This window comes from Sebastes fasciatus, chromosome 16 (genome assembly GCF_043250625.1).
Source record: "Sebastes fasciatus isolate fSebFas1 chromosome 16, fSebFas1.pri, whole genome shotgun sequence".
In the NCBI taxonomy this organism is placed as follows: domain Eukaryota; kingdom Metazoa; phylum Chordata; class Actinopteri; order Perciformes; family Sebastidae; genus Sebastes; species Sebastes fasciatus.
In genome coordinates, this window is record NC_133810.1 from 5635071 (window position 1) to 5647500 (window position 12430).

A 12430-nucleotide genomic window follows, 5' to 3' on the forward strand; every position below is an offset into this window, starting at 1 on the left:
AAATTCTATGAGAACACTTTAAAAGGAGCCGTTCTACATAATGAATACTTTTACTTTTGATATTTTAATTACATTTTGGTGATAATACTTCTCTACTTTGTCTTAATTCTGAATTCAGGAGTATTTTTAGTCTGTGGTATTTGTACTTTTACTTAAACTTCTTCCACCTGTCCCAGATAATGCTCGTCTGCCTTAACGACACACCATCATTAGTAAGCATCATATACGATGATATTTTTAACAATAGTGTCCGTCCAACTTTGTTGCAGCATTTTGTTGTCAACAATACAATGCCCAATGTGTACCAAGCCAGGTCCTTAAAGCAATTTTCCCAGTTTGTTGTGGAAGAACTACTGGCCTGCACCAAGCCCCGGGGAACTGACCTCACTGCCATTCAAAACCTTTCAGATAAACTGGAACGCCAACTGTGAGCGAGGTCTTATCGGCCAGCATCAGTGTCCGACCTCGCTAATGCTCTTGTGGTTGGATGGGAGCAAATCCCTGCAGCCAGGTTCCTAATCTGGTGGAAAGCATTCCCACAAGATCAGAGGCTTTTATAGCAGCATATCAATGCAGATGCTTGTGGGATAAGATGTGCAACAATTACAAAGGAGTGTAACGTTCAGGTGTCCGTACACATTTTGCTCATGTAGTGTAGATTTGGTTTTATTTGCTGAGGTTTGAGATATATGTCTCTGAGAGGGAACCCTATCCTACAGTATGGAGGGGATTGTATCTACCTGAATGGCTGGATACCAGTAGAATTATGTTTTTAAATATATAATTCGGATGAACAACGATTTAAAATACACAGATCACTGCTTTGCAATATGAAATAAATGAAAAGATGGTAATTGCATCCAAACTGTTTCCAAAAGGCTCTCGTGTCTAGTGCTTTCCAGAACAACAGATCATTTTCACCCTCAGCATCATTAATCGTACCAACAACAGGCTAATGGGGGCTGGCTCATTTAGCTAACAGAGCTAAATGAACTCATTGGTTGCACTGCTCTTGAAGCCAGCACGCATCCATCACACAAAGAAAAAGCTCCAAGACACAATCCCAGTAATGTTAGCCATATGTCAGCCTTCACTCAAATACATATGTTATCCCTAAATGGAAACTCCCATTTGGCAGAATATCGTGGCAATTAATTCAGCGGATATTTAGATTTGAGAGTAAAAATCGGGGATAATTGCGGTTTCTGTTTGGAAACACATGCCAGGCAGCGTGATTATGTGAATGTCATCAAGATGACTCCATTTTTCTTCTGCTGCACCGATTTATTCTTTGTTATGCGGCGTCTTTGACATTGAAACGTGGGTGAGGAAATCACTCGTCTCTCCGTAGTCTGTTTGATACACTTGAAGGAAGTCAGAGAGTAGAAGCAGCGCTGGAACAAAAGCCGTGCTTGTCAAATCACTCAGCGTATTTAAGCTTTTTAACATTGTTCTTTTCTCACCACATCTCCAACATGGAAACTATTTAAATTCTTTGGTAACACTTTATAATAATCATCATTTATAAATGGTAAATTCACAGTTAATTAAACTTAGTTAATAGTTATTTTACTGTTAAAAATGAAAGGATAATTAATAATGTTTACTAATTATTAGTATAGTTTATCTTCTTTTAACAGTTTATTGTTGCACACATAACATTTTATACACTATATATATAATTATCTGTTAATGGTTGAGATATTATTTCTAAATTTTAAAGAAATTGTTTGTAAAACATCTATAAAATTACATAGATAGATATTTGAAACACTTTGTTAATGGTTAATAATTGTAATAATCGTATATAAATATTATTTGGATGCTATTATAAAGTTACAATTGATGATTATAATACCTTGTTAAATGGTTAATACATACTTTGTAAAGCATCTATAAACATTATTTAGATAAATAGTTAATATTTTGTCAATGGTTAATAATTTGTTTCTGGTCCATCTATCTATGTAATGTTTATAGATGTTTTACAAATTATTTCTTAAAGGTTTACAAATCATTTGGTAATTATTAACAAATATTTAATATAGTTTATAAAATGTTATGATGTGTACAACAATAAACTTAATAATTAGTTAACTAATGTAATCAAAATGGAATTGTTATTGTGTCCTATCAGCTATGATATAATATATAATTTATAAACTTATTATTTCATATTACACAGAAATTAAAGCATTACTAATAATTATTAAACATTATTAATTATCATTTTATTGTTTATTAACAGTAAAATAACCAAGTTTAATGAACTATCAATTTACCATTTATAAATGACGGTTATTATAAAGTGTTACCAATTCTTTTTACCATTTATTTTTGTACAGACCTGTTTGTGCTTTGCGTGACCAGGTTGATGGTACATCTGCAACACATACCATGTAACCGTGGCAACTGAGGCTGCAGTCCAGTATGCAGCGTCTCATCCCCTTTCTTGACCTTTCCTGCTGTCTAATAAAAGCTAAATGTCCAACATACTCTATGAATTAAAAAAAATATATATATATTGTGCAGAAAAGATGAAAATGGGACATGAGATCATTCTTTATCACGTCATTGATTCTTTGTTGATTTGTGGCTTATTTTATTAAGACAGGTTTATTAATGAAATGGTGAATTATAAATTACAGCCTTAGTGTTTCTTCGTATTTTTATTCTTTACCCTCATAATGAGTAAACATGTCTCTAAGAGACTAAAGTCAGTTTTGATCAGTGTGGTTATGTTTTCACCAGTCAGTCTTCACTTTCTGTTCATCCCGGTCACCAGAGGCTCGTTCACTCAGTGGTGGTTTGCTGTTAAAGGGGAACAATAGAGAAATACTTACGCTTGTGAAAAGTTGTGTAATTGAGACAAAATAACTGTAGTGATGTCATCAGGCTATCTTGGTTTGAGCATGGAGATTCAAACATTTGTAAGCGTCTATAATCAAGATTTTTGTATGCATTAAATGGCTATCTGCAGAATCTGCTGCTCCTCGCCTTTACGGAGCTTTATAGTGAGTTTACGCTCATTGTTTATCTGTCCGACCCACTACTGTTTTGGTTCATTCTCACAGCTCTCATAGCATCATTTACATGTGTTACACTATGCATGTAACAAGTGTATAATGACACGCCGTCCCTGATCCGTCCAAGAGTAATGTAAGAGGGGTGCCCTGTGCGTCGGTCTCCGATGCCGAGGGGCACTGACCAAGCGGCGGTATTTGACGAGTTGGGAGAGAGAATGTGCTGCTGTGTGACAACAGACAACGGCTTCTTTGTGATGTCGGGTTACATGGATTTGCCGCGAGTTCACAAGTAGGTTGGTAGGATTGGCGTTTTATTTGTACTTTTTCTAGTAGGAGGTCGAAAAGTTGTCTCGAACGCAGCATTAGAAAGGGTGTAATGAAATATGCCATGGAGTTGCATCATAGGAAGTGTAGGACACATGTCTTGACGCATGCTACGGATTAAAAGTCAGGATATCTCTGCGGCATCTATTTATTTTTAATCTGTCTTGTCCCCTAACTTTGTGGAAGTTCAACACTAAATTTGGGGTCGTGTGTAAATAATGAGCCGATGATGTAACGGCAGTAAATCTGTTTTAGCAGTCTGACTGCTCAAGATGGAATAAAATGATGGCTCAACTTCCACATTATGTGAACAAATGGCCGCGGCTGCAGACTGTGGATGAACAGAGAATGGTCACATCATAATAAAACGGCATTAGAGCATTGCTCTGCTTGAAGGACAGAAGCTGCCGCCTCCGCTGGAACCTTAATTCAGTTAATGTTATGGAATAAATGGGTGGCAGCTCCTTGGGTGTCTTCACCTTTATTAACCTAGCTTCAATCTGCATCACGTGACCGACCGAACGCAGGAAGCACTTGCACTTGTCCCGATGATCTGTCTCCACCCAGGCAATCTGCTGGCACCGGGGAAGATGCCACAGCGCATTAGCAGCAGTGTGACGGCATGTGGCGGCTCAGTGTGTGAAAGCCCTCCTCAGAGAGCCCCCACAGGGCCACTGATACCCACAGTTGCTAACAGCTTTTGACTTGCAATTAGCCGGCCAAGTTTATCAGCAGCAATAGCCGCAGGAGCTGCAGCGGCGGCACTGCAGCTAGGGCACCTTTTTCAGTGCGTGCGCGTGTGTGCTCGTGGCTTCAGGGTAGAAGGGAGTACATGTCAGGCAGATGTTCTCGACTCCACACACAGCCTGTGATTAATCAAGGTGGCTGGGGTCATTGTGTTGAGTTACTTCTTCTTCTTCTGCCTTTTGTAACTCGCTTCATACAGATAAGACTGCACACGAGCAGACAGAACAATAACACACAAAAACTGGATACCGTGGCGGCCCATAAGGTCAAGCCCTATAAAATTGCATTAACCGAACCAGAGGGAAAGACTGTCATCTTAAGAAGTCCACCCACCCACCCGCCCTCTTCCCCCCACTCTGGCCTGTCTGCATGGAGCGGGAATTATATTACCCAGACCTCCTCCCAGTTATGATGAATCCCCAGCCCTGAGAAGACTGGCCAGCCCGACCTCCATTTGCGGGAGATTAGATCCTCTGATTACAATGCCAGCTACCTCCCACCACTAGATAAATCTTCGATGCGAGCCCAAAAGCAAAGCCCTCCAGTCCCATTGCAGTTAATAATTTAGTGTTAGAGGGGGACAAGTATTTATGATAATTCAAATGGAGCTGGAGATTTTTGACTAGATGGGAAAGCTAAAGAATGGCTTTAAGTTAAAAATGGCATTTTCTCTCCGACTTAAATTTAGAAATGTCCATATATTGAATTCAGCGTCACACATGATATCACATTACACGAACCTCTCGTGAAGGCTGAATATGTTTATTAATGTGCCGCGTAGGTGTGACTATGAATTAAAGTTCATTTGAAATGTCACACTGCCGTCAGCCTTCATATTAAATGAATTATGTGTTTGCCTGAAAGCTTTTGTTGGCATATTATGTGTCTGTATAATTGTTCATAGATCATTATGCTGCGAATGGGCAGGAGAGGTGGCGAGGTTAGGACGTGGTTTGCATGCCTAATTTGCGCTGTACATGCTTAACAAACGCTGGGTTACTTAGAAGCACTAATTTGACAGCGTAAACAGCCCACAGCCAGTAAGCATTGTGTACAGCAGTGGTTCTCAGCACTGAGCCATCAAGGCTGGAGAGCCTGCAGGGTTTTTCAGTCGGACCAAACACAGCGGCAGCTGATTTTCACTGATTCGTTCCACGTCTGTGTTTAACGCTGCTGTAGTGTTTGAAAGGAGTGAAAAACCTGCGGAGTCAGTGGTACCAGCCCTGTCTCCTAAAAAATTATGTTCCCATACAATGAAACTGCGTTGTTGATTTGCGTTTCAAGGGAAATGTTTTTTGTAGAGCTGCAACAATTAATCAATTAGTTTTTAATCGCCAACTATTTTGATAATCGGTTTGAGTCATTTCTTCAAGAAAAAAAGTCAAATTTTTCTGATTCCAGCTTCTTAAATGTGAATATTTTCTGGTTTCTTTACTCCTCTATGACAGTAAACTCAATATCTTTGAGTTGTGGACAAACAAGACATTTGAGGACGTAATTTTTTGGGAAACACTGATCGACATTTTTCACCATTTTCTGACATTTTATAGACCAAACAACTAATCGAGAAAATAATCGACAAATTAATTGACAATTAAAATAATCATTAGTTGTAGCTTTTGTATTTTATTGCGGATTACATTTGTTTTTGCAGTATCACAGATATGTTTGGGGACATATCATGCTCATTTTAGAGTTCATACTTGTATTTAGGGTGTTCAAAAAACACATTATTTTTCTCATACTGTCTGTCTGAATATACCTGTATTCACCCTCTGTCGGAAATGCTCCGTTTTAGCCTCTGTCTCTTTAAAAAGCCCAGTCTGCTCTGATTGTTTTAACAGAAAAATAAAGTGCAGCTTTGCAAAGGTAGTTCTCAAGCTGTGGGCGGTATATTCTAATGAGCCTGCATGTGACGTAGGAATTGGAGCCACATCTTTATGGCTTGTTGAATCACATGTTTTCTGATCTAAACTGTCCACAAAAAAATGACTGAAAAAATTATCTTTTCATGATATGTCCCTGTTAACATACAGTTATTTTACCCACATTGCAAAGACAGTACTCAGCATTTTCTTACTTATTCCTAGTGGTATCCAGTCAGTTTCTGTGTGATATGCGTAGGTTTTTGAGACATACTTTCAGAGACTATTTATTCACTAAATACGGAGTTCATGGGTTATCCTACCCAAGATATTGTTTCTGGTTACTGAGTTGAGTTTTTCCAATATCAGAGACGGATATCTTTTTCTTTGTATATTTATTCATTTGGGTGAACCGATTCTTTAAGACCAAATGAAAGTATTTGGGAGAGATGGTTTATGTGCCCTAAACTTTCACATCATATCCAAACACCAAAGAGATCCTTGCTTTATATTTGCTCTGCTGAATTGTCAACCTTGAAATGCTCAGTGATGAATTGTGGCGCCGACAGCTGCATCCATACTGTGCTGTATATCATCACACATCACTTAGATCCTCTGCCACCAGCGTGACCATTACCATATAGATGGTCTCTGACTTCTGACCCTGATCTGTCCTAGGTGTCCATGAATTGTGACTATGTGTTCGTCAATGGGAAGGAGACACGGGGATCCATGAACGCAAGGGTGATCTTCAGCTACGAGCACCTGAGCGCGCCGCTGGAGCTGACCGTCTGGGTGCCCAAACTTCCCCTGCAGGTGGAGCTTTCTGACAACAATCTGAGCTTCATCAAAGGCTGGAGGGTTCCCATTCTGCCCGACCGAAGGTGAGCCTCAATTAGCACGCATGCAATGTTATTGGGAAATCATAGTTTAATGCAGCTTTCATCTTATTTTCATAGCTTTGGCCATCACTGAGGACGGGGCAAGAAACATGAGATCAGACAGGTTATAAACAAACTTCCAGATTGGCCAAACTTATTTAGAAGAAAAAGAGAGGTGAACTGTAAAATTATTACCCAAACTGTCACAGCTCATCACAGCTCACTGGCCGACTTCCTGCCTCAACTTTGACCTACAGTAACAACGTATTCTCATACAATTGTTCGTATGATATTTTATGAAAAGTTTTTGTGTGCTCTCCTACAACTGTCCAGCAACACGTGTCAATTTCCGCACATTATATGCATGCAATCTTTTCAAATTAAATGTCCGTCTTCTCAGGAAACAACTTGGTTAGGTTTAGGCAACAAAACTACTTAGTTAGGTTTATGAAAAGATCATGGTTTGGGAGAAAATAACACCGGAAGTGGCGTTTCTTACGTACGGAAGTTACATGACAAATAAATCAACGTTGACTTCTGGTTTCATACGGGGTACAAACAGCTGTCTCCTGGGTGAAAGTCTGGTGTTTTTTGCCCCACCAATCCACCCCGAGGCGTTTTGTCGCTCTCTATACTTCCTGGTACACGATTACATGGATTACATATAAATTGATTTTGTGGGATGTATATAAATTATCCATCCATATATCCATTCATATATTTGTCAGGGTTCAAGACTAATATCGTCCCGTCATCACAGTGATGATAGAAAATGCATTTGGGATGCAGTTAACTTGCTATCGACACGTCCGGGGAACAAACCCAAATTTTGGGAAGAACAAATCTGTGTTGAAATCGGCAGAACGAGAGCTAGTTAACGTTAGCTGCTACATGCAGAACTGTGCTGACTACCGGCTGCTAACAACTAACGCTAACTAGGTCTCATCCTGGCGATTTCAACACGGGAGTTTCCATTGATTACATTATGATGCATCCAGGCTCTACTCAGTAAAAATGAGTAATTGGCGAATGTTAAATTAAATTCAAACGTTATCATGATGGGTTCATGAGGACAGCCTGATCAATACCATCCTGTGACCGTGACATGAACTTAAAAAAATAAAAACCCAGGCTGTAATAAACCATAATTTTACAATAATAGTATGTTTCAAGGGAGCATTCTTTTTCCTAAATATACCCTATGGTAAAAGCCAACAGAGCCAGTATGCATTAGGTGCAGTATCATTTTTTTTCTTTGTATTTTTGCACATGATTACCAGAGGACTCATTATCCAAAGAGCATGAAACCCTGCAGTGTTAGACATTAGAAACTCAAAAGCAGCCCAGCTTTCTCTCTCTCTGTTATCCAGGGTTTTATGTGAAGTTCCTTGTTTTGCTCCAATTAGATTCTCAGGCTCAGGTACACAGCAGAAATGTACCCTGCAAAATGAGGCTCTCAAGTGCAAATTGATCTACGAGGTTGTCATGTTTGTGTCATACCCATCTGAACCCATTTTAAACAACAAGTCCAAGACACAGGCTTAATTTGACTTTGGGTAAGTACGCAGAAAGCTTTTCAGAATGCATATTGGTTGTACCTTCAGATGGATAATGATGTTTTTGGGCTAACAAGCAGGTAATTTGAGGTGGTACTCCGAACTCAAAATGATGGTCAGGGCTGTTGTAGCTGTTTTTCCAAGAAGCTGCCACAGTGTTAATGCAGTCGCACAGCCATGTAGTACATGTCTATATTTACTTCATTAGGATATTCTCATTCAGCACATGGTCTCTGAATATACATCTCTACAACGGAATAAGGAATCAGACATCTTGGCTTTCATGTCAATATTATACAATAGAAGCTTTTGTCGATAGGAGGAATCCAGCGGGCAATAAAAAATAAATGAGCTGTTAGAAATATAACACCATTAGATGTGGAAAAAAATGGCACCGGTGGGAGATTAAGGTTGTTTAGAGGCAGGACCTCGATGAATAATGTGATCTTAGGTTAAGGAACCTGGGCTCATTAGAATATTCCAGCATTCTTGTCATGCATGGAGCCGTAACAAACAGGCCCACAACCCTTCATTTAGGAAATGTTTAATGGGAGCATTAACACTCACGCGGGTGGCTGCTGTCGTCGCTGCTGGAGTACATCACAGTAGACCAAATCCATTTCTACCCAACCTGAATACAAATGGGTGTTTAAGGAGTTGTTTGAAGAATTAAGGTATTTCAAATGACCTAGAGTGCTTGGAAAACATCTTGCATAGCCTCATTTTTCAAATATCCCCAATGGGCTGTAACAGGCTATAGGTGGTATATTTTTATGCCTCCGCGCAGGAGGCATTATGATTTTGGGATATCCGTACATCCGTAGTATTCTCATGAATGCGATATCTCAAGAACACCTGAAGGGAATTTCTTCAAATTTGGCACAAACGTCCACTTGGACTCGAGGATGAATTGATTGGATTTTGGTGGTCAAAGTTCAAGGTCACTGTGACCTTACATCCCATCCCATTCTCGTGCGATGGATGGTTCAAACAAACCCAGGACTTTCACACAGGAGAGCGGTGTTCGTGTCACGTGTGAAACCAAAGGTCAATGTTGACTTATTGTAAGGTATGTAACGTTAGTACGTTGCGTAGTTATAGATTACGTGACATTGCGTAACGTTACTACATTGCGTACGTAACATAGCCTACTTAAGAATGTTACAAAAATACTTATTTTAAACCAAACCACCAAATCTTCTTCTAAACATAACCAAATTATTTTTTTGCCTGAACCTAAAGAAGTTGTTTCCTGTGACAACGGAAGTTTATTTTGGAAAAGCAGATCATGCATCATTTGGAACCAAAGTCCGTGCAGTAGTGCTCAGGCGGGGCAGCCGCGGTATCGAGGTCACCCGCCAGAACCTAAAATGCAATCAGCCTTTGAATTGGACTGGTTGTTTCAAGCTAACTGGTGTGTTTTAAAGTGTGTTTCTGAATCTCTATAAATCTTCCAACCCAATTTCTATGCGTGTAACTTCCACTTGTGCCTTCATGAAAATCAAAGACCCCTTGTGAGCTATTTCAGGTTGCTATGATTGCCACACAGCCCGGCCAGAGAATTCATTTCACTGCAGGTGCAGCATTTGTTTTCTTGCATGCTGTCATTTGGATTTACTGGGGGAATGTAATTTTACTTTTCCCTGTAGTTCTTTGCAGCATCAGGCAACTGCAGACAAAGACAGCTCCCATCATTCTCGATGGTGCCCCATGCAGCCTATTGAAGCTGCGGATACTGATACTGACTGGCCTTCCCGCAGGACTCTTTGTGTTTTCAGTGAGATTTCTGGTGGTGCTGTTGGACATATCTTTTGATGTATGCGACATATAATTTTTTGTTGTTGTTCTGTTTCCTGATGCATAGTTGTTGCAGTATCACAGCAGGCTGGGTGTGAGCCTCAGTGTAGCTTGCACTTCTATTTGAAAAGATATTTTACTTCACAGGAAATAAAAACTTGTTCTGGAGCTTTCGACTGTATCACATGGTCCTCCTCATCAGTAGAGTGAGTTTGCAAAGTTGCCATAGAAATGTAGATGTTTCCTTGATTCTGTGCACCTCTAGGACATTGGATATTTCACTTGGTTTTGTCAGGAACAGAGGTAGTAAGAAAGTAATGGCAACCCAGGGGTTGAAGATGCTGACCATGCAATCACAACTTCCCCAGGCGAAGATTTCCCCTTCCCCATCCCCTCACCTGTCAGCTCTCCTTTTTAAAAAAATAAATCCCCACAAAATGAGCATTTCTCATTTGGAATATACTGTATTTTATATATGACATTTCACACGTGAAAACATGTATTTCATATGCATAATTTTTGTTAATTGTACTCCCAATTAGGGAGAAACAATATTTTGGTAGCAAGTTGATGCAAAAATTCTGAAAACGTGACGATGCATGTTTTTCTACAGTACCACAGGTACTGTGGGGACCGTCAGGGCTCAAGACTAATGTCGTCCCGTCGTCCCGGTGACGATAGGAAATGCATTTGGGATGCAGTAAACTCGCTATCGACACGCCCAGGGAACGAACCCAAATTTTGGGAACAACAAATCTGTGGTGAAATCGGCAGAACGAGAGCTAGTTAACGTCCTGGCAGTTTCAACACATGAGGTGCCATTGATTACATTATGATGCGTCTAGGCTCTACTCAGTAAAAATGAGTAGTAGGCGAATGTTAAATTAAATTCAAAAGTTATCATGATGGGTTCAAATGTAATCTTATAAAATGTAGTTTTTGGTGAGAAACTTGAGTAAATCCAGTTGTTTGAAGGAGATGTTCTCACAGTATTGTAAAATAGATAATAGAGAGGGAATTATGACCTGTTTAACTTCCAAACAAAAACCAGTATACAAATGGTGATAAAGGAGTGGATGTTGAAGTGGATGGGATTCATTGTTTTACTTTTGATTTTTATTGGTATTGTGATATCCACACACTACTAGCTATTATTGTGTTTAGACTCAAACCCAAAGTTTAGAACTTGGGACTTGAACCGGAGTGTCAAGACTTGAAACGTCTTTTTAACTTACAAAACAACATCCTGGACATCTGCCATTAACAAAACAAGACCAATACCAACAACTGCCAACTGGTAAACTCTACCGTACCAAGACGCCAGGCAGACAGAGAATGAACAGACAGCAACAGGATTTACGAGAAGTCATCTTAATTCTGAGGAACGCCAGCACTTCCAATAACGCTGAGATAGCAGGATCTATTTGTCTTGACCTTGGTCTTGTTTGTTTGCAGTCATTATGGAGTGCTGCGGTAATGAATTAGACAATGTTTGCACAGGCCTCACAAAGCACTGTAAATAATACCTCAAAGTAAGAACTCGTTAGTCATCTCAAACACAATCCAGTTACACCAAATCCTGATGATTATCTGCATCAGACTTTGCTTCATTTTGTGATTGTTGGACTGAATTATTGTCTTTTCATTAAGTCCTCTCAATCCTCCCATCGCTCAGTCTATCCTGCTTATTTTCCTCCTCTCACAAGCGCTCCGACTCTCCTCTACGCAACCTCTAACCTCCCACACTCTCTCCCTCGCCTCCTTAGCTCTTTTATTTTCCTTCCTGTTGCAGTCTTTCCATCCTACATTCCTTCACTTCTGCAACGTGACACATTGTGAACCTTCATGCGCAGCAAGGTCTCTTGGCCTGCAGTGGGCCTTTGCTACAGTGCAGCAGAATTGCTCACTGGCTGCATTATCCAGCAACATGCTCTAAAAAAGGAAAGAAAGTGTAATCGGGCGGGCAGCCCGTGTGCACTGAAGCTTCAGCTTGTTCGGTTGTATCAGAGACTCTAATAAGAACAGACAATATTCTTCTCGGGGAGAAAAAAATATCAACCTTATTTTCAGGTACAGACTCAGGAAGGTAAACTTTTTCTGACCTGAGCCAAGAGTTGTGAAACTCCTTGACTGAGAGAGTCTTAGTGTCTCATCCGGTTTTTCCCTCCCTTTAACTGATCGAGTGACTGAGTGTCTGCTGTGGAGTTAACTCACTTACCAAAGAACAACAGCAA

General features: G+C 40.0%; 1 protein-coding gene across 4 annotated transcripts in view; it reads left to right on the plus strand.

The window, feature by feature from the left end:
• Positions 1 to 12430, plus strand: part of tmem132e (transmembrane protein 132E) — a 451229-nt gene that overhangs the window by 408484 nt on the left and 30315 nt on the right. For all 4 annotated transcript variants that reach the window (XM_074609980.1, XM_074609982.1, XM_074609983.1 and 1 more), the window contains one exon: positions 6641 to 6846. In XM_074609980.1, the coding sequence (XP_074466081.1) occupies positions 6641 to 6846 (206 nt within the window). The remainder of the gene's footprint in view (positions 1 to 6640; positions 6847 to 12430) is intronic.